The 20506-nt window shown below is 43.0% G+C and overlaps 3 protein-coding genes across 3 annotated transcripts in view; 1 reads left to right on the top strand and 2 right to left on the bottom strand.

Annotated features, from left to right (window-relative positions):
* Positions 1-971: 971 nt before the first annotated feature.
* On the bottom strand, positions 972-3992 carry HNRNPA0 (heterogeneous nuclear ribonucleoprotein A0). Its single transcript, XM_082291739.1, has one exon. The coding sequence runs from the start codon at positions 3463-3465 to the stop codon at positions 2530-2532; it is 936 nt and encodes a 311-aa protein (XP_082147865.1). The 5' UTR covers positions 3466-3992; the 3' UTR covers positions 972-2529.
* Positions 3993-9768: 5776 nt separating this feature from the next.
* The window catches only part of LOC309578735 (uncharacterized protein), a 48887-nt gene continuing 38149 nt past the window's right edge, over positions 9769-20506 (bottom strand). The window contains exons 6-7 of the mRNA XM_082291557.1: positions 10822-11054; positions 9769-9908 (exon numbers count right to left, since the gene is read on the bottom strand). Of these exons, the coding sequence (XP_082147683.1) occupies positions 9885-9908; positions 10822-11054 (257 nt within the window). The 3' untranslated portion in view covers positions 9769-9884. The remainder of the gene's footprint in view (positions 9909-10821; positions 11055-20506) is intronic.
* Positions 16154-18354, top strand: LOC309578470 (neuropeptide Y receptor type 6-like). The gene has a single exon (XM_082291138.1). It carries the CDS (start codon positions 16969-16971, stop codon positions 18088-18090), a length of 1122 nt encoding a protein of 373 aa, XP_082147264.1. The 5' UTR covers positions 16154-16968; the 3' UTR covers positions 18091-18354.

Below are 20506 nucleotides of genomic sequence, written 5' to 3'. Positions count from 1 at the left end.
ACCTTTAGCTTCCCAAGTCAAATGACAAGACACATCACAAAAGTGAATTTAACCATTTCTCTGCAAACCAGGCTGTCCCTTAATAAGGTTAAGGCAACTACCACTGCAAGGGACTAAATCATACACCCAAACTAACACACGACCTAGAACTCTGTAGCTCGTTTCAGCTAAAACCAGGAAAACTGTGCTTCAAATGAAGTTCAAGGATGACTGTCCAACATGGCTGTAAAGTGCAAAGGTACAGAAAAAGACTTCAAGCCCAGTGAGCTTAAATAAAACCACCTGAAGCTGTGCATGAACAAGAGCTGGCACTTGCAGTGTTTTACAAACTCAAACTCTGAAACTTGACTTACAACAACGTATGAGTGATGCTGGTGCACAACAGTGACTAACAGGCTTTTGAGATAGAAAAATTACAATTTAATTGCAAACAGCAAGTTATTTGGCTCAGCTAAGCCAAAGAGAATTAGTCTCACTGCAAGAGCCATACATTACCACAATCAGGAGGACACTCAGCTCTTAGTTTAAATCCTGATGATACCAAAACATTGTCCTGTTTAAGCTCACACAGGTAATTAAGTTGATGCAGTTTCACTTCTAACAGCAACAAAGCTCACTTCAATTTAAATCGTCATCAGGTTAGATTGATACCAAATAGTAACTATACATTGAAATTTCATGCAATATCCTTCAGCCCAGAAGCACCAAGCCCTACACATTTCACTGGAATCAGTGGGAATTATGTCTAATATCTTGCATATCTGGTGCAAAGCAAAAAGCAGCTTTTATGATGCAGTCCCATGAAACATCAGCATCCTAAGAGCTTAGAAACCTGAAGTCAAAATAACTTTGTACTTTTAAAATCCATGCCCCACAGCATATATACTCTCACTCAAGCATATAAGGAATTCAAATCTTTTATTTGATATCCATAAACGTTGCTATTCTATATTTCTATGCAGGAAGGCAGTTTTCCCCTAAAACATTATGCTTTTTAATAAACAACAAACTTTAATTCTATTGCGTGAAAGGGCTACAAATATACATTTCTTAATCAAGCAGACTACACAGATATCTTTTGCTTTACAACTAGCACCTATGTTACTGGTACACTTGCTGGCTCCATTCTCAGAGCTCTTTGCCCACAGTTTAGATCACCACTTTCTGAAATATGGGCAACGGCAATTATTACTTTTTAAATTACGTGCAGAGGCAGGTATTGCAAACCCATTCCTTTTTTTTCCCCATCAGTAATCAGGGACCCCATCTTTATTCACATGCAGATGTCACTGCATTCTACACCAGTCATCTAGTGGCATAAAATAACCTTCCAAAGTCTGGTACAATTGTTAGCAAGCCAGTTTTACTCCTGTTTTAAGGAAGCCCACAGCACGGGGCTGCCATCCTGACGGTAGATGGAGCTGTGAGAGTTCTCAGGGAACTTTAAGGAAGCACAATAGTTCAGAGTGAAGTCTGTTAACCCGGGGCTAGGAAAACAAGTATGCCTTTAATAGAAAGGGTAAATGTCGACCCTTTCCTGGAAGGAATCACACACAGACAAACCGAGGACTTGAAAACTAAGCAATAAGAAATTCTGAACATTTTATATGAATGAAGCACATGCTTAACACAAACTATTTCTTCAAAACTACACAGTACATATGTTGATGGAAAAGTCGTATAGAAAAAACTGACCAACTATGTCAGCACGTCAAACTGCCTAGTACAAGATGGTGGATGCACACAAACTGCCAAAGTGAGAATGAATATTTAAAAAACCAGACCACATCCAGGGATCAGTACTTCAAAAATTTCTCTGTCAAGTGTTTGAAAGCCACTAGCAAAAAATTCAGTTGAGACCTTTACTGGCAACAAAGTATTTACTACTCTAAGTACACAGATTTTAAAGCAGAGGAACACTTGCTTCAAACCTAGAAAAGCCTTAAAACCGTACGGAATTGATCCTAGGAAAAAAAATTAGACGTGTAAAGGTCAATGAACACAATGATTTATTTAAAAAATAAAAAACGTAAAAACCATTTTTTCCTCCTTTACAGAAATGTTAAAAGTCAGTCATGGGATCCGAGTAGCTTTTGTAGAAAAAAACGTAGTATCCAGGTATCGAGTCCTTACAACAAAGGAAATTCCCCCCTAGCCCTCCCCAGTTTTTACTCCAGATCAGCAAGACACTTCCCACCCCGCACCCCTCAAAAAACAAATCAAAACAAGACATTTTTCGTTGCTAGTATAAAAACGACCAAGGTCCAAGTAATAATAAAAAAATAGAGTCCATCAATGACTGTAACACAAAATATGTGTATGTGGGGCCCAGTCCATCTTCAGAGAGAAAGAAGTGGCACAGGCAGCAGAGGCGACCCTCAGGGGGCATTTAGGAGCCGCTCCCACAGCAGGGAGGCATTTAAAAGGAGCTGCCCTTCGGCGAATGAGGGGAGAAACCATTTAGAAACTGCCCAGTATCGAAGGGAGGGCTCTCCACGCCCCCCCCTCAATGGGTATGGGCGCTCCAGCTCAGAAAGAGCCGCCCCCGTAGCCTCCCCCACCATAGCCTCCTCTGTACGGTCCACTGTTACTGCGGCCCCCCCAGTTGCCGCCCCCTCCTCCACCTCCTCCGCCGCTCTTCATGGGGCCGTAGGAGGACTGGTGCTGGCTGTAGCTGCCGAACCCGCCGTACCCGTTGCCGTAGTCGCCGCCTCCCCCTCCGCCGCCGCCTCCGTAGGAACCGCTGCCATAGGAGCCGTACCCGCCGCCTCCTCCCCCGCCGTAGCCGCCGTAGCTGTTGTAGCCGCCGCCTCCTTTGGAAAGCCCGTTGTGATCCCGGTTGCCGGAGCCGCCGCCGCCCCGACCCCTTCCTCCTCCTCTGCCTCCCCGGGAGGGTCTGGAAGAGCCGCCGCCTCCCCCGCCCGCCTGGATGTCCTCCTTGGGCACGGCCTTCTTGACCTCCACACGGTGGCCCTGGATCGGGTGGAACTTGACCACGGCCGCCTTATCGGCAGCGTCGTGGTTCTGGAAGTAGACGAAACCGAAGCCGCGCTTTTTCCCGCTCTGTTTGTCGGCGATGATCTCGGCCTTCTCCACGGGGCCGAACTGGCTGAAGTGCTGCACCAGGTCCCCTTCGCCCACGTCCCCTTTGAGGCCGCCCACGAAGAGCTTCTTCACCTTCGCGTGAGCGCCGGGCTTGGCCGAGTCCTCCCGGGACACGGCCCGCTTCAGCTCCACCGCGTTCCCGTCCACCGCGTGGGGGGACGCGGCCATGGCGGCGTCCGCCTCCTCCACCGCCGAGTAGGTGACGAAGCCGAAGCATCGGGAGCGCTTGGTCTGCGGGTTGAGCACAACCACGCAGTCGGTGAGGGTGCCGTAGGCCGCGAAGTGCTCCCGCAGCCCGGCCTCCGTGGTCTGCACGTTCAGCCCGCCGATGAACAGCTTGCACAACTGCGAGTTCTCCATGCTGCCGCCGGTGCCGCGCCTGGGCCTGGCGCCGAGACTCCTCCTCCTGTTTGGGGGCAGCTCCGGAGGTTTTTTCCCCCCCTGCTCCGTCTTGCCGCTTCTTCCCCCTGCAAGCAACGCGACCTCACGGCTGCGGCGGCCGCCGGCGGTGGCTCCCTCGGCGCGGCCCGGCGCCTCCGCTCCGCCTCACCTGACCGGCAGCACAGTCGGGACGTCCCCGGTGCCGCCGCTCCCCCGGAAAGGCGGGCGGGGGTGGGGGCGAACACAGGCGCGCACAAAATGGCGGCGGCGGCTTCTCGGGAGCGCGGCCGGCGACTGGTGCCCACACAAAGGGGCCGCCGGGAGCCCCGCCCCTCGAGCACGCCCCCCGCGCCGTCGCAGCCAATGAGAGAGGTGCGCTGGCGCCGCCCGCCACTCATCTTTAAGAGGCGTGGCTTCGGCTGCGATGGACGTGTTCAGCAACCAATCTAAGGGCACGACCTCCGCTCCAGTCCCGGCGTTCGCCAATGACGGACGCGGCGGGCAGCGAATAGAGACGCGGGACGCGTTCCGCGCGCGCCGGGCGGAGGGGCGGGGCATGCTGCGCTAAGACGCCGGGCCCGCGGCCGGCAGCCAATGGGAAGCCGCCTCCGGCTGGGCGCGCGCTCCCTCCCCGGCGGCCCCGCCCCGCGGCGGGAGGGGGCAGCGCGCGGGAGGCGGGGCGCGCGGGAGCGTTTGAAACGCGGGGACCGTTGGGCGCCCCCCGCGCGCGCCCCCCACGGCGGAGCCGCTGCTCCCGCGTGAGGGGGCTCGGGGCCTCCCCCAGAGCCACAGAGCGGGGCAGCCCAGCGGGCTTCTGGCCCAGCCTCCCCGCTCCAGCACAGGGCACAGGATCGCGTCCAGACGGTTCTGGGTACCCCCAGTGAGGGAGACTCCACATCCTCTCTGGGCAGTCTGTCCCAGTGCTCGTCACTGCACAGTAAAGAAGTTCTTCCTCATGTTCAGGTGAAACTTTGTGTGCATCTCTTTCTGCCGTTGCCTCGTGTCCTCGTGGTTGGCACCATGAAGCTGAGCCTGGTCAGCCTCTTGGCACCGCCCCCTTGGATACAGACGCTCCCTGCGCCCGGAATGCCGGCACCCGCTGGGCTCGGCCCCGGCCGGGCTCCACCTCCAGCCCTCGCCTTCCCCAGCCCGCTGCTGACTCCCCTCGTAGGGGGTTTAACCCTCCGGTGTGCCCTGTTCCTGTCTGCTCCCTGTCAGAAGATGGGTCTTCTCTCATTTGTGTCCCCCTTCCCCTTGGTAACCCGCTCCCAAGTGCCCGATCTGGGCTCACAGGACACCGGGCGGCTGCAGCGTGTCCCGAGAAGGGCGGCGGAACTGGGGCAGGGTCTGGAGCACAAGTTTGGTGAGGAGTGGCTCAGCCTAGAGAAAAGGAGGCTCAGGGGGGACCTTCTCGCTCTCCACAACTCCCTGACGGGAGGGGACAGCCAGGTGGGGGTCGGGCTCTGCTCCCAGGGAACAAGGGACAGGATGAGAGGAAATAGCCTCAAGTTGTACTAGGGAAGGTTTAGATTGGATATCAGGGAAGAATTCTTCACGGAAAACAATGTCCAGCCCTGGCACAGGCTGTCCAGGGCAGTGGTGGAGTCAGATTTCTGGAGGGATTTAAAAGACATGCAGATGTGGCACTTGGGGTCACGGTTCAGTGGTGGTCTTGGCAGTGCCGAAGGAAGGGTTGGAGTCAATGATCTTGGAGGGCTTTTCCAACTTTCTGTGATTCTTTCCCACTCACTATTCCTGCTACTGTTTCCTCCCCTGCTTCCCAGGCCTCTTTCCCACTGTATCACAGCCTACTCACCCTTAAATCTCTCCTTAGCTCTGAAAAGGAGGTATTTGCTCAGAGAAATAATTAGAGCTGTTCAAGAGTGTGCAAACCCTGTGGCATAGTGAGATAATTTTCCTTTTTTTTCCTCTTACTTTTATAGTACATTAAACATTGCCATCATGAAGACTGCAGCATTACTTAGCAAATTTTTCATTAGAAACACGATTTTTTTTTGGTCTTACAGCCACTGGGGTTTATGTTAAAAATTATGCAGGAGCTAAGAATGGCTGCAGTTTTGCGTCGGGCACTGTCAGGATGTAGTTCCACAGTTGCCTGAACTGGTGCAGCGCTCCAGCCTTGCAATCCTGCCTTTTTCCATGTGCCAGCCTTGATGCTTCTACAAACACACAGCGATCCACTTAAAAGAACTGAGACAGTTTTATAATGAAAAAGGACTTAGTTTTCAGCTGCCTCATTTTTTGCACAACCTGCAGGTGCTTGCTGGAGGGAGGAGGCAGAACTGCAACATCCCCCTGATAGAGATCAATTGAAAATGCTCCCTTGGAGACACAGACACAAGAGGAACACTGACTGTGCTGGAAGGTTGGTTAACCACAGCCCCAGAGGAGATCCAAAGAGGCTGAGCATGCTTTTGTCTATGATTATCACTAACCAGTATCATTAATACTTGCAAATGCAGTAATCTGATTTTACTCAAATTGGATTTTTTTATCGTACATCCAAGTCTATAGTAAAAGTAACCTATTAAATGCCTGTGTTTGAAAATCACAAGGAAGGTTGTCACGTTTAGATCCATTTATCTCAATGCATGAACTGACACCATCATTTTATCTAGTTTAAGAAAAGAGAATATGCCCATAATCCACTGAAATATTTGCGGTTTTAAAATAAACAAATATATCCTACTCTATTAAATAAAAATCTTCCAGAGGCTGTCTGCAAGCTCCACATAATTACAGGAAATAAAAAACTATATTTTGCCTACTAGTTATTGTAAGACCTGTATGGCCCTTCACAAGATAAATTAATATGTGTCAGGTAGAAAATAATCCATGGGAGTTTTATAGACCTGTAGTTAGAGCAAAAAGGACAAAAAATTAAGAGGAGCTAATTATGGCCTCAACAAAGAAAACAAATCTTGTTTACAGCTCACTTTCTCTCCCTGAAAACAAGACAGACAAGTAGGCCAAATAACAGATCAGAGAAAAAAAGTCACTGCTTGCATCAGGAGGAGGAGATGAGGGTCTTTAAGATGTGAGTAAATCAGTAGGAAAAATCAGCCACTGACTCAATTCAAGTTAGCCCAAATGCTTCCTCTTCATTTACGCTTTTGACTGGTTGATTAATGAAAGGAAAATGCCTTTAAGACACACATACCCAAGTCTTGCAGGTGGAAATGTCTCCTCTGAAAACACACAAAGGCCAAACTGGGCTTGGCCTGGTGTCCTTCTGTGCACCCGCCTTTCCCAGCTGTGTTCACACCTTCACTCAAAACCCTGCTCAGAGTTCAGTCCCTGCCCTGGCAGGGCTGAGAGCACTGCACACATCCATGTGCCCTGACACATCCCACCAGGCTCTGGGGATGCAGGCTTTTCCCAGACAGCTAAACATCAGCTTCTCCTGTTCGTCCCACAGACCCATCATTCCTCCCAGGTCATCCAAGGTGCCACGAAGACTCCAAGCAGACCTCTCCAATTCCTGTCAGATTGATGCCTGCTGAGGCATCCAGTCACCTGATCTGTGCAGCAAGTCACTTGTTACACACATTCCTAGCAAGTAGGTGCCTTTCTGTGCTCCTGAACTGTGCCTTTTCCCTCAAGCTCTGTGAGCCAGTGAGAGACACAGGTGCTGCCACAGGGTGAGTGCAGAACCAAAGACGAGCCTCACTGTGTGAGATGTAAACCAGACACCACTCCAGCAGCTACAGCAGCTTCCCCACAGAATTCTTAAACTGCTTTTTGCTGTAAACTAGTAGATGCATAATACCATCCTATGGGTTTAAAAATTCTCAGGAAAGCAGCACACAAAAGAAATACATGCCTCTCACTTTCTGACAAGGCACTTGCAGCACGACATTTTTTCAATTCTGACAACAGCCTATAGAATAATAATAATAAAAAAAATCGTTGTATAAGCTGCTGAAGTTTCTAAATTTAGGTGCTTTTTCAGATAAAAGTTCCATCTGTATCATTACCTAAAGGAAATGTGTTTCTCAAACCAGGAACTTTGGCCAAATGATGCCATGTGTTAAATGTCTTCATGGGACAGTTTAATCAGTGTGTTGGGAAGAAGGGAAGCCAAATCGTTTTCATGCATACACCTCTCTAGTTATTCAGAAGAAATCATACTGCCTAGAGTCCACAGGAGGGCATTACTGCTTAAGAGATTGCAAACCAGAGACATCTGAGCAGTCCCTTTCCAACATGACTTCCTATGTTATCATATATTCTTAGTAAAACTGGTACAAAATAAATTATTATGGAATTCTTTATATAAATTTTTGTCATTAAAGAAACAACTTCGTCATGCTATTTAATGGGTCCAAACTGCCAAGATGGAAAAGGAATAATGACGTTTTGGAAAAGAGCATGAAGGGCAATAGAAAAACATTATGAAGTCAAAAGTAGTTCATAAGTTATAAATATTTTATCTAAACCCTCATATAAACACAAAGTCATATCTTTTTAACTAGTTTCAACCTCTTTAATCTAGTTACATGTCTGGCTTCCATAGTCAGCAGGTATTGATTCTTTTTTTTAAGCAATTTAAGTATATCACTTGAATTTTTAATGAGTTTAAGTATTTTTTTTTAGTATAGTGCAGTGCTCTAGACTTAGGTCTAGTTTGACTTTTCAGCAGGTAGAAAGCATTTTGAAGCTACAGGATTCCTTCATGTGGACTGTTTGCTGAACTAGTTCTGCATTCACATTGAAGACTGTAATAACATCATCTTAGCCACACACACATTTCACCCAGATTCTTCAACTAGGCATAGGTGAGAATACAGGGGATTCAACCATAATTTCCCACATCACTCTGAGATACACACACACAGAGGCAAGATTTTTATTCTCATAATTTCAATGAGATATTATTAGACTTCTGGACACCTCACTCCTACCCAAATCAACACCTCAGGCAGAGCGTAATTGTGCGGTTCATAGGGAGGCGTTTTGTCTAAAAATGCAGCAGCACCACGAGCATTTCCAGCCTGGCACCTTGCTTTAGTTATGGTTGTGAAAACTTCTAAAAGATGTACAGCTGTCTTTGGGAGAGCTCTTCCCTTTTTGGCAAAAGTTTCTCTTTCACTCTGTTCTGCTGTTTGCACTTTAATCTGCATAAACATCAAACCTGTGATCTTACTTTGGAGACTTTCATGAATTAGTACTGATCAGGAGAGGGTTTTTTGTTGAAAAAGATTTAAAAGTACTGAGAGGCAACTAGATAGTCTTTTCCCTAAAGTCTGAACATGACACTCCTCAGGATAAAAATCTCTACCTTGTGTAAATTCCGATGGGGAATAAAACACTACCCCACTCTTGTATTTGCTTAATACAAAATAACATAACCTACAGAAAAAAAGGTAACAGAATAACCCACAGGTACTATTTCTTCAGTAAGTAGTATCAAAGTTTATCTACTAAACAAAACCTTCCTGGAGCCCTTTTTAAGGGGAGTTTGCTGAAGAAAGAAACACAGCTTTGTGAAGGGTGAAATGGAAAGTCATCAAAGAATTGAATTTGCATCCTTTTCTTTGGACTTAAGTTACCATTTTCCCTTAAATCCTGCCCTCCCTCCTCTTCCCTCTGAAGTTCAATTTCTCTTTTCCTCTTTCATCTTTTCACTCTTCTTTAATAATTTATTATTTCCTTTCTTCTCTTTCCTAAAATTTTATATAAAAGCTGGCCATAATTTGAAGTGATGGGAAGAAAGTAAGGCAGCAAAATACAGTCTCAAAAGTCAAGATTCTTGTGAAGGATCAAAGAATGTAGCAATGCTGTGACAGATGTGAGACAGGAGAACTTTCACTGTATCTTAGTCTGAGACAGACCAGGATTCTAAATTTTGCCAAAAGAAGACCTGGAGCCAGCAACAATCTCAGCCACACTCTGATCTTTTTCACCTGCAAATTTTTCATTATGTTTTTTCCAGTTAAATTAAAATTTACTTGCTTTTATTTTTTTTCCTCTTAGCTCTTCCTAGGCTCCAACTGTTTCTCATTCCACAGAACCTCTGTGGGGTAGGTTTGTGGTGCTTTTGCATGACTGATGTTAAGCTTTGTTTGAACACAGCAGGAAGAGTTGTGCTGTGAAGCTCAGTAAATACCTGCCTGAAATTAGCCGTAAGGCATCCATGCTATTCAAGAAATTTTAAAATGAGGTGGTGTGAAGTGAGACTTTCTAGACAGAAAATAGCAATCTAGAATTCATATTTTTAATTCAGAAAATCAAAACACTTATTACAGTTTGAAACATGCTGGAAAATTGAAACAGACTGAGATTAATGGAAAAACCTTTTGATTTTTTAAGTATTTCTTAATTAACAATTAGTACACTGAAAGATGTCATGCGATGAGAACAGCAGGGTTCGGTGCTCACAGTGTTGTTATAAAAAGATTCTAGAATGGGAAAAAACAAACCAGAGAAACAAATTGTCATATTCTACCCAAATCTGTGAGCTATTGAAATAATTCATTTTTTGGCAGAGATGACTTTTGGTAAAAGGGAGTTGGAGAAGTTCTAGAAAGCTACAAAGAATTGAATCAGGGTTTGGAAAGTGTAATCTATTACAAAATATGAATTTATGCAGTCACACTCCTATTACAATTACTCACATATCTAATCTCATTTTCAGTGAGAAAAGTAACTTGGCTGACCCAAAAAATTAAGATGCTAACCTTCCAGCCAGGGAGTGTATTCATCTCCATCTCAGCTCTATGCCAGCTGAATAAGGTCCAGAAATTAGCCAACAGTTCATGGCATGACATAATTTTAAAAGTTAATATGTTATTATAAGTAACTCATTTATAGTTAAATCAGATTTTAAAACAATTGACTTTTCATTCTAGGCATGAGCTAATTGAGAATCAAAATTGAGATCATGATGAGGCATCAAGGATATTGCAAAGCTGTCCTTTAGAGCTATGCAGTATAATGGAGTGAAACCTAAACTCCAGGTAGTGAACATGAATTATTTTTGTGACAATCATTTCCAATTAGGGAAAAAACTCTGAGTCATGAAGCAGTGCTCCAACTTAACACATGTACATCCATGGAGAAAAAGTCACAGTTCACACTTAGCTGTTGCTAGTTTGGTCACATTATAAGCTATTTACTGAAAATCCCTTACTAGGGTGTTAATCTCTCCACAGAACAGGAAAATACAAAGGGAGTGTGGTTTTCCTCCATCACAGCGTATTATCTTACTTTCATGGCGTTAACCAGCACATCCAACACTAACATATGAGGTTCCCAATTATTCTTGTTTATTTTTCTGTGCCTCTTTGAAGTGCTGTTAAGAACAGTACTTACCAGGAAGCAATAATCCAGGAGAGAGATTTGCAGATGTTGGTTGACAAGAAGCTCAGCATGAGCTGGCAACGTGCATTTGGAGCCCAGAAATCCAACTTGGTCCTGGGCTGCATCTAGAGCAGTGTGACCAGCAGGATGATGGAGGTGGTTCTTCCTCTCTCCTCCACTCCTGTGAGACCCCACCTGCAATGCTGCATCCAGCTCTGGAGCTCCCATGTAAGAAGGCCGTGGATCTGTTGGAGTGAGTCCAGAGGAGGCCATCAGGGCACTCCAAGGGCTGGAGCAGCTCTGCTCTCGAGACAGGCTGAGGGAGCTGGGAGTGTTCAGCCTGACAAGGAAGGCTCCAGGGAGACCTCAGAACCCTTCCAGTGCCTAAAGGGGCTCCAAGAGAGCTGGAGAGGGATTTTGGACAAGGGCCTGGAATGACAGGACAAGAGGGAATGGTTTTGTAGTGACAGAGGGCAGGGTCAGGTGGGATTTGGGAAGAAATTCTTGACTGTGAGGGTGGTAAGTCATTGGAACAAATTACTCAGAGAACCTGTGGTTGCCCCATCCCTGGAAGTGTCCAAGGCCATGTTGGATGGATCTTGGAACAGCCTGATCTAGTAGAAGGTGTCCCTGCCCATTGAAACTGGATGATCATTAAGGTCCCTTCCAACCCAAACCCATCTGTGATTCTGTGACCCTTCAGAGATGTTACAGGTCTCTGAACCACCTCTTGGCCAATCTGCTGTTAAAGAATTCCTTCACCTGGGAAGCTGAGAAATTGTACCTGTACATCTCTACTAAATCTTGCTTTCTGAAGAAGGGGGCTGCAATGGGCAGAAACAAGGACTGCTGCACAGTTACATGGGAGAAGCAACTAAGCAAAAGCAAAAGTTTAGAGTGATAAACCATCAGCAAAGATTCCTGCTAGCCAAGGAATCATGTAAATGCCAAAGCAAAAGGTGAACTCAAAGGACTTATATGTTATTTTTCACCAACAGATTGTTGCCAATGCTACACAAGTTGTTACAAACTCAAAGTTTAAAAACCTGCCTATTATGGCACTTCACCCATCACTTAATACTGAGAAATTCAGAAATAACAAGACCATTGATAAAAAGTAAATACAATTCTGCCACCCATTAACCTTTTCTGCAAACAGACACTCCAGCATCTGGCTGAAAACATTACACTGTGATCCGTCCTCCAGAGCCACGGGTCCCACTTAGCATACAGACCTTTGACATCAGAATTAAACACACCACGAGCAGCTACACCCACAAGCCTCTGATGCTGGATGTGATCTAATTCACAACAGGTTACAACACAATTGAATCCACGCGAGGCAGCAGGTTGATACAACTGTAAAACCAATGGATTACATGTTAAATACTCTTGTTTTTCCACAAATGAAGGACTGCATACAGAATTATATTAGAAACAAAGGCGTGTGTAAATAAGCAACATGACCTTTGAAATTTGTAAATAGAATCAGAACATCTTTTAATTTTATTGACTTACTTGCTTCATAAATAGATAATGCATTTTTATGGCTTGTTCTGATGCTTATCTATCACATTGCATGTTCAGGTCCTGATTAACTTCCTGGGGTTACAGCACAACCAGAAACAGAATTTCTAAAGTACTTTAGCAAAACTTAGTTTTATAGTAATTTTGACAATCAAACCCACAAGTTCTAGAAATGCTTTAGAAAAATATATTCACATTGCTTGATCATAGCATTTTTGGTTAAAATATCAGAATTCCTAGACCACACCTAGAATAAAAAGCACTGGGTTAAACTAAAGAGAAGGAAGTTTTAGGGGGAGGTGTTAAGGTCGTCTTCCTAGCAGTCAATTAGGCACTTAAATACCTAATCTAAGATTACCACAGATGGTTAAAAAACAGTCTGGACAAACACATGGTGAATAAACACAAATATATGAAAAGCAGGAGGTTCGTCTGGCTGATCACAGAGGCTCCCCCCACCCTACACCTATTTTATACAAACACTATAAAATGACAACCAACAATATTTTTAGATAATTAGTTCTGAATTGCACTTCAATACAGCATCAGCATTGCTCATCCCAAAAATCCTCCTGCTTTCCAAAAATCACTCTCTCAAAAAAGCCAGATTGGGCTACTGGAAGTTAAATGGACCCAGATGAAAATACAAGAGTTTATGCAGCAACTTACCAGATTGCAGGTGCTAAGAAAAGCTCTTCCTTTCCCATTCCATAAATGTTCATTCTAAATATTTCGTGAATAAGCTGAATGCTTATTTTTATAAGCATGTGACTACAGAATGTATGGACTCTTACCGAAAAAACAGTAATAAAAATTAAGCCCCTTTTTACTATGTGTTAGTACAGTGTGCCATGCTTTCCTTTCCAGGAATATTTTTTATCTGTGGAGTATATGCTAAAATATCAATTTATAATGAAAATCCAATTATCTCAATTGCAATAAAGCAAATGATACACTTAATAGGATGTGCATGCTCTTTCCAAGCAGCTTATTGTATTGCCATGTCAGTTAAGAAAGGAATGTGCCATCCACAGATGTTTATGTATGAAATCCTGCAGAGGGAAAACATTTGAACTACAGAACAGATTAAATAATTGAAAAAGAAATTGCATGATAAGGTGTTTGACAGGGTGGAGGGAAGCAGCACAGTGCAGGAAAATCCATCCCCATGACTACTGGTCCTTCCTCCTCCCTGCTCACTGCTCTTCGTCTCTTCTTGGATTCCAGAGCTTGTTTTATTCCTCAGCTGCCTTCCTACAGCCTGGCAGATTCAATACTGTTGGAAACTGGGGATCTGTGGTTTGTTTCAGACAGAGAAGAAAGGAGAGTTTAGGTATCGCTTTAGGAGAGATGACTTTGCTTTCGATTCTTTTATACAGAAAGAAGATGTGTTTGCTGGCTCTGAGAGAAAAGGAAAATTGTTAAAGGCAGTGTGGATATTACTTGAATTTTTCATCAGGTAAGAAGTCAGAAAATCCATAAAACTGTGACAAAAGTTACTGAAATATCTTTTAAAGCATTGTTTTATTCTCTACAACCTATATTTAAAACTGAATGTAAATTTTCCTCCACATTTTATCTGTGCAATACTTAGGAATAAACAATGTTTGTAATTGAAACGTTTACTGGTCACCTTGAAAGGATGTGACTGTTCATCTTTAGCATAGGTAAGAAAATACTTAGGAAAAAAAGCCTTTCTAAAACTAATTTTATTTTAGACCTTTCTTTTGCTTATGAATGTTTCAGTAATATTTCTGCAGATAGAGGAATGAAACAACTAGGCTAAGGGGTTTATAATAACTTAGTGTTAAACTCTTACTGTGGTAGAGAATCTTTTCCAAAATGCATGGATTGGGGGTTGAAGTAATTAGTTCTTTTTATAAAACACTTCAATTCTGATATCAGCTGTAGATGCGGTTCAAGGATGCTGATTCCAGTAACATTTATTTATTAGATTAAAAAAATGCCAGTAGGTATTACAATACAGTTCAGCATGCTGTAGTAAATACTAGAGTAACTTATTTTTTTTAATGCTTTGAATACTCCATATGTTTACCAAGACAGGTGTAATTGTTTTATTGCCAAGGAAATGTTTAAATTGCCTTGCAGCATGGCATGCACTCTTTAACTCCCAGCACAAACCAACGAGTGAAAAGAAATGACACATTTTCCTGACAAAAGGACAGTGTAGATGGAGCATGTGCCTAAAACTGATGTAGCGAGCAAACTGATTAGGTCAGTACAGGGACTTTTCCCAAACAGAAAATGCCAAAGAAGCCCTACCATCCTGAATTCTTGGGAGAGGACATTCAGAATTTGCTATCAAACTGTGTTGTGCATCCATGGAGAAATAAGCAAGCTTAGTAAATAGTGCATAAAATATTACAAACTTGGCTCAGCCTCATGGCCTTTTGAGTCTCTACAGCTTCTCCTGTTCACATAAAAAGCAGGGAAGAGCAGAGTTTGTCTTTGAAGGTATCAGATCTGTGCCAGCCAGGTGAACACCACAGGCACGGCAAAGAGAAAGATCACCCTTGGGGCAAAGCAGCCAGACTTTAGATCCTCACACTTCTGAAGTGGCAGTAAATCTCACCGGGGCAACAACTGCCACTGTTGGTGGTAAATTTACCATTTACTGCCTCTTGTCCTTCCAGCACATGCATCCTTCCGTGTGACAAATCCAGCCAGGCAATTAGTGCTGCTCCAGGGAAATGTGGGTTCCAATGCATTCCAGGAAATAGGGGTCCTGAAGGTCCTGAAGCCACATCACCGAATTCTGCAGGATGTGACTGTGTCTGAGTCACAGTCCATGGCCTTTCTCCTGGACTCAGGAACAGAAGAGTTTTTGGAGGCTGGTGGGCACACAGTGAAGTACCCAACTCTTGGTCTTGCCCTACTGAAGTAGGGACACCTGCAAGGGACTGCAAAATCTATCAGAGCCACCAGACTTCCATAGCTTTCGCAGCAGGACTGTAGAGTTTTCCATGTCATTGGCGCAATATAGCTGTAACCAAACCAGGTACATTCTTCAGGGAGACTACAGGGTCGTGTTAGCCCTGACCACAATTTAAGTCATTTTTGGGACATCTGGGTCACATAGAGTCACATATATCTACAGCCTCTTCCCACTCCAACACAAGTATGCTGATTGAAAAGGATATTTTAATCAGAATGAGAGTGGTAATAGATGCTCCAAAGGCAAGCATGGTATTTTTTGGAGTTTTTTAGAATCCTAGTTTGAAGCACCCAAACTTATGCCAAACAGAAGTATCAGAATAAAGCAGTCCAGGATACAACTCTGGCTAGAATATTCTTTGAGTGTCTGTCGGAAAACAACTACAAAATCATAATTCCAGTTTAACCCTGGATTTGGTGTTTAATTTTGTACAAGCAACTAAACATTTTTTTACTCTTTAGTGAATAAATAATGGCAGTCATTCCTGTGAAAAGGCTGACAAATCTACACATAAGCAGATTATTTCTAGTAATAAAACATCTACCTATCCCTTCTTCTTTTTGTGTATCCTCTTTAACTACCCACCGCTTCTTCATTCTCCTTTCTCCACAGGCTCTCATCACCACTACTAGGGGTGAAGAACAATCTCCTTCCAGCTAGTTTTCCAGTAATTTCACAGGGGAATAAAGGTGAGTTAAAGTTGAGTTTTGAAAGATAAATGTGTAGAGCATATATCCATTATCCACTTTCAAATTTTAAAAGTTACTCTTTTCATACTTCACTTTTCCTTTCCCAGGTTGGAAAAAAAACTCTTTCTAGCAAGAAAGCTGGTGAGCCTTTAAATTAAGGTAGACTTTTGCACTCAGTGATAAATTCAAACCCATTAAGATATTAGTTTTAAAACCACAGCACTGTGCTAATATCAGATTTTTTTGCTTGACTCCTGCTTAAGTTAGAGCTGAAAGAGGAATAATTGCTTGCATAACTATGTGAGCTTTGTGTTGTTTACATTTTTCTCAGGTTAGGTTTAGGAAAAAGGATATACTATCGTCAATTCATCAGCAGAACAGGAAACTCCCTTTAAGATATCATAGAGGTTTTGAATGCCATTTGAGCTCAAGCACACATCATTTTGATTAATTCAGGAGGATTGAGTTTATTAACTCACAATGTTTTGTAGTTCTAAAGAAAATGTAAGTGTGATGTCTAAGCTAGCAGAGTGATGGCAGGACCCAGTTCTTCTTTGCTGGCAATACAAACGCAACAGATTATCCTCACCAGAATCCATTAAACCTTGTTAAATCTTCAGCAGAGGCAGATCTTAGAATACTTTATTCTGGAAAGCAAACTTTATCCACAACTGGTAAAAGAGGATTTGTATGAAAGCATCCATACAAGTTTAGTCAGAGCTATTTCTTGCTGTGATTTATAGACCTGTAGCACAGTCAGTGCAGAATCTCAGAAAGGTGACATCAACCTCCTTCCACAGAGATACATAAACCCACTAATAACCACATGCTTTCCAGTACTGTAATTAATCATGTGAGATTTGCTCAAAACTTTAAGGACACTGACTACAATGACAGACCCACAGTACCCACTGCTTTGAAAATCTCCACGCAAAGTATATTCTAAATAATACAAAGTTTTGTCCATAGGTTGGAAGATGCTTCAAGATGGATAAAGCTGTTCAGCACCCCAGTGAGATCCTGGCTAATCAAACTATCTCTAACATTAGCCTTTCTCAGTTCTTGGACTTTGATACATGCCAACTTTCCTTCCTTGCAGAATTCTTGCTTATTACAGCTTACACATTGGTTACATTAGTGGGGCTTGTTGGAAATCTTTGCTTAATTGTTATAATAAAGAGACGGAAAGAAGCTCAAAATGTTACCAACATTTTGATCGCCAACCTCTCTTTATCAGATGTCTTAATCTGTATCATGTGCATTCCTGTCACAGTTGCATATACCTTAATGGACCACTGGATATTTGGGGAAGCAATGTGTAAAATAGGCTCTTTCATACAAAGTCTATCTGTCACAGTCTCCATTTTCTCACTTGTACTCATTGCTATTGAGAGATATCAGTTAATTGTGAACCCATGTGGCTGGAAGCCTAATATTTCACATGCTTATTGGGGAATTCTTTTCATCTGGGGACTTTCCCTCATCATATCCACTCCATTTTTAGTGTTCCACCAAATAACAGATGAACCCTTCAAACATCTGTCTTTCCATAGTGATTTCTACAAGAACAAGGTTGCTTGCATCGAAGCATGGCCATCTCATACAGAGAGACTGATTTTCACCACTAGCCTGCTGGTTTTCCAGTACTGCTTCCCACTGGGGTTTATTTTTATCTGCTATCTCAGGATATTTGTGTGTCTTCGAAGGAGACGTGGTAAAATAGACAGGATGAGAGAGAATGAGAACAGGCTGAGTGAAAACAAAAGGATTAATATGATGCTGGTATCAATTGTTGTGACCTTTGCAGCTTGCTGGTTGCCTCTCAATACATTCAATGTGGTTTTTGACTGGAACTATGAGGTACTGATGAGCTGTAATCATAACCTGGCATTTACAATCTGCCACCTTGTGGCCATGATCTCAACATGTATCAATCCCATCTTTTATGGGTTTCTGAACAGGAACTTTCAGAAGGATTTGGTAGTGTTAGTTCACCACTGCAGATGCTCAGCATCACAAGAGGAATATGAAAATATTGCCCTTTCAAACCTGCAAACAGATGCATCTAAGGGATCTCTGAAGTTAAATAATCCCCATGTGGATATATAAAATAATCTAACTGCAGTTTCCAAAATTCTGTATTTTGTTGCAGATGGCCTCTTTCTGCAGGTCTTGGTCATGTTATCACCAAGTTTAGAGGAAGTCTTTGCCATTTAGTTCAGCACAACCGGGATTTCCTCCTGTAGGCATACTCTTAACAGCTACTTTATGATAGTATTAATGCTGATAAACCACTTCCAAGAGTCCTAAAGATCAATAATAATAAATCATAAACAGTATTAACATCTTACTTTTTTAATCCACAGTTTTCAAGTTACTGGCATGCTACCTTAACTCCAATTAAAATGTTTCCATTTCAGCCACTGATGGGGATGTCCTTCCTAAACACCTGGCTTCCCCCAAGCAAACCCTGAATGCTGTGGTATTCCTAACTTCAGCGGCCTTTCACACACTGTTTTCTGGCATTTTTGTTTTCCAACACTACATCAGTACCCTGGTTAATCTGCAGTTGACAGGCAGTTCACACTGTAAGGAAGGCCCTTGAAGTTATCCTAAGACTCCACCACCATCCTTTCAGCCCCCTCATGCAGTTTGCTTTGGTTTAGTACCAGTGCAGCCCAGAAATTGTATTTTAACAAGGGAAAAGGCTAGAGCTGGAATTTTTTTTTTAATGAACTCTAAAACAGGACCTGTTGATGTACTGCAAGTTCCACTCAGAATGATGTTGTTCAAGATTAAATACATATTTAACATTTCTCCTAAAAGCATTGCATTCTCCAAACCACCAGTAAAGATCATTGCTTTCTCTCTTACCATCATCACCGGTCCTTACAACAGACCTTTTAGAATCTCCATTATCAAAAAAACACACTAAGAATTCAGAGTAAATTTTGGTCTAGGTACTTAGTTAGATTTCCCTTTGAGTAGAAAATTAGGTTTGCATTTTAATTTCAGCAATATTTTTCCCCACATTTTTGCACTAGCAAAAGGGCATACTTGAGCAGATGTGGTCATTTCTGTCCACAGAAACACAGTTTCTGCGTTTGAAAATAGTTTCTTTTGTAACACAGTGCAAAGAAGCCTAAAGGTACAATACTGAAAACAACTTTTCTTAAAACTAAAACATTTTAAAAACCACTTTCCAATGTGGCCATAAAAGAACAGCCAAACTTATTCTTCATCCATGATATAGTGGCAACATAAAAAATCAGTTAATATTGAGCTGTTGAAAGACAGTACTTAGAACACTTTAGTCCAACAACTCACCACGTTCAAATTAAATATAAGTAATTACTTGTACTGCTAAAGCCCTTCTTTTTTTTTTTCTTTTGAGTTTCAAAAACCTCTTTTTTAACACCTGTACATAAGATTACTTGTAAAGTATTTCTTAGCAATTTATCGATGCCCCACTTAAGCAAAAAGAATTAACATTCAAATTACAATGAGCTCCTTTTCAACTCACCTTAAGGCTATAAAGTTCTCTTGGAGAGGGACCATCACTTTCCATTGCCATCCAGTTCCTAAAGGATTCAGTCAGGTCACAGTTCTCTTGTTACAGTTTTAGTTCAGACTGTCTGCACCACTCTGCTCATCAGAGAAGCTCTGTCAGAAGAGCCTCACCAGCTCATGCAGGTACTCAGGTTTGTTAAGTGCCCCCTGATTCACACTGAGATAAAAGGCTTCGGTGAAATCTCTTAGTGCAGCCCCATCACAAGAGCAAGTATGGCAGAATTACTGACATGCTAATCCAGTATCTGAGTGATAGGTATGGATTAGCTTTGGTGTAATTTAGGGGTTTTATCTAATTAAATCAAATAGTATGCATTTGGAATCGATTACACAAACCTTAACTTAAACACCTGCCTTGTGCATCATACGAAAGAAACCAGGAGACAGAAATACCTAATAACAGCCAATGATCAGACTGTTGAGAGTATCTATATTTCAATGAACTCCAACCTGGGTCGCTGGGCTGCCTTCATTGCTGATGCACATCATCTGTTTGATCTGCACAATAAGCATTTAATCAAGTTAAAAGCAGCACCTTGCAGTCAATTACTCTGGGGCCGTGCATGGTCAGAGGGGCTGTTTGTGCTTTGGTGAAGGGGAGGAGATGGAGCTGCTTCTCTCTGAGAACTGAGACTCGTGGGTAACAAAATGATTCACTGTCTTCATTGCACCTGGCTTAACTGAGAGCAGATCTGATCCAGGAACTTTGCTTTCCTTGGGGATCCCAGGACCTGTACAGAAAGCCATCTACTCCTGTCAGAAGGTCATTTGCTGGTGTCACACCTGCTAGAGCCTGGACTATCAGCTGGATTTGGAACACAAATCTCTATCACTCTCTTCCTCATATTTGTTTACAGCCCACGTTAAAAAAGGGCCCATGTTAAAAGCATTTTACAAGCACATGACATTCACAGTTTACTCTAACTTATCAATACTAGCAAAACAGTTCAGATTA

This window comes from Coloeus monedula, assembly GCF_965178545.1.
Source record: "Coloeus monedula genome assembly, chromosome: 15".
In the NCBI taxonomy this organism is placed as follows: domain Eukaryota; kingdom Metazoa; phylum Chordata; class Aves; order Passeriformes; family Corvidae; genus Coloeus; species Coloeus monedula.
Note: the sequence above shows the minus strand (reverse complement) of the source record. Positions and strands in the feature narration are given on the sequence as shown.

Excerpts from the sequence above, each read along its gene's own strand:
- HNRNPA0 (XM_082291739.1), bottom strand. The coding sequence starts at position 3,465 with ATGGAGAACTCGCAGTTGTGCAAGCTGTTCATCGGCGGGCTGAACGTG.
- LOC309578470 (XM_082291138.1), top strand. The coding sequence starts at position 16,969 with ATGGATAAAGCTGTTCAGCACCCCAGTGAGATCCTGGCTAATCAAACT.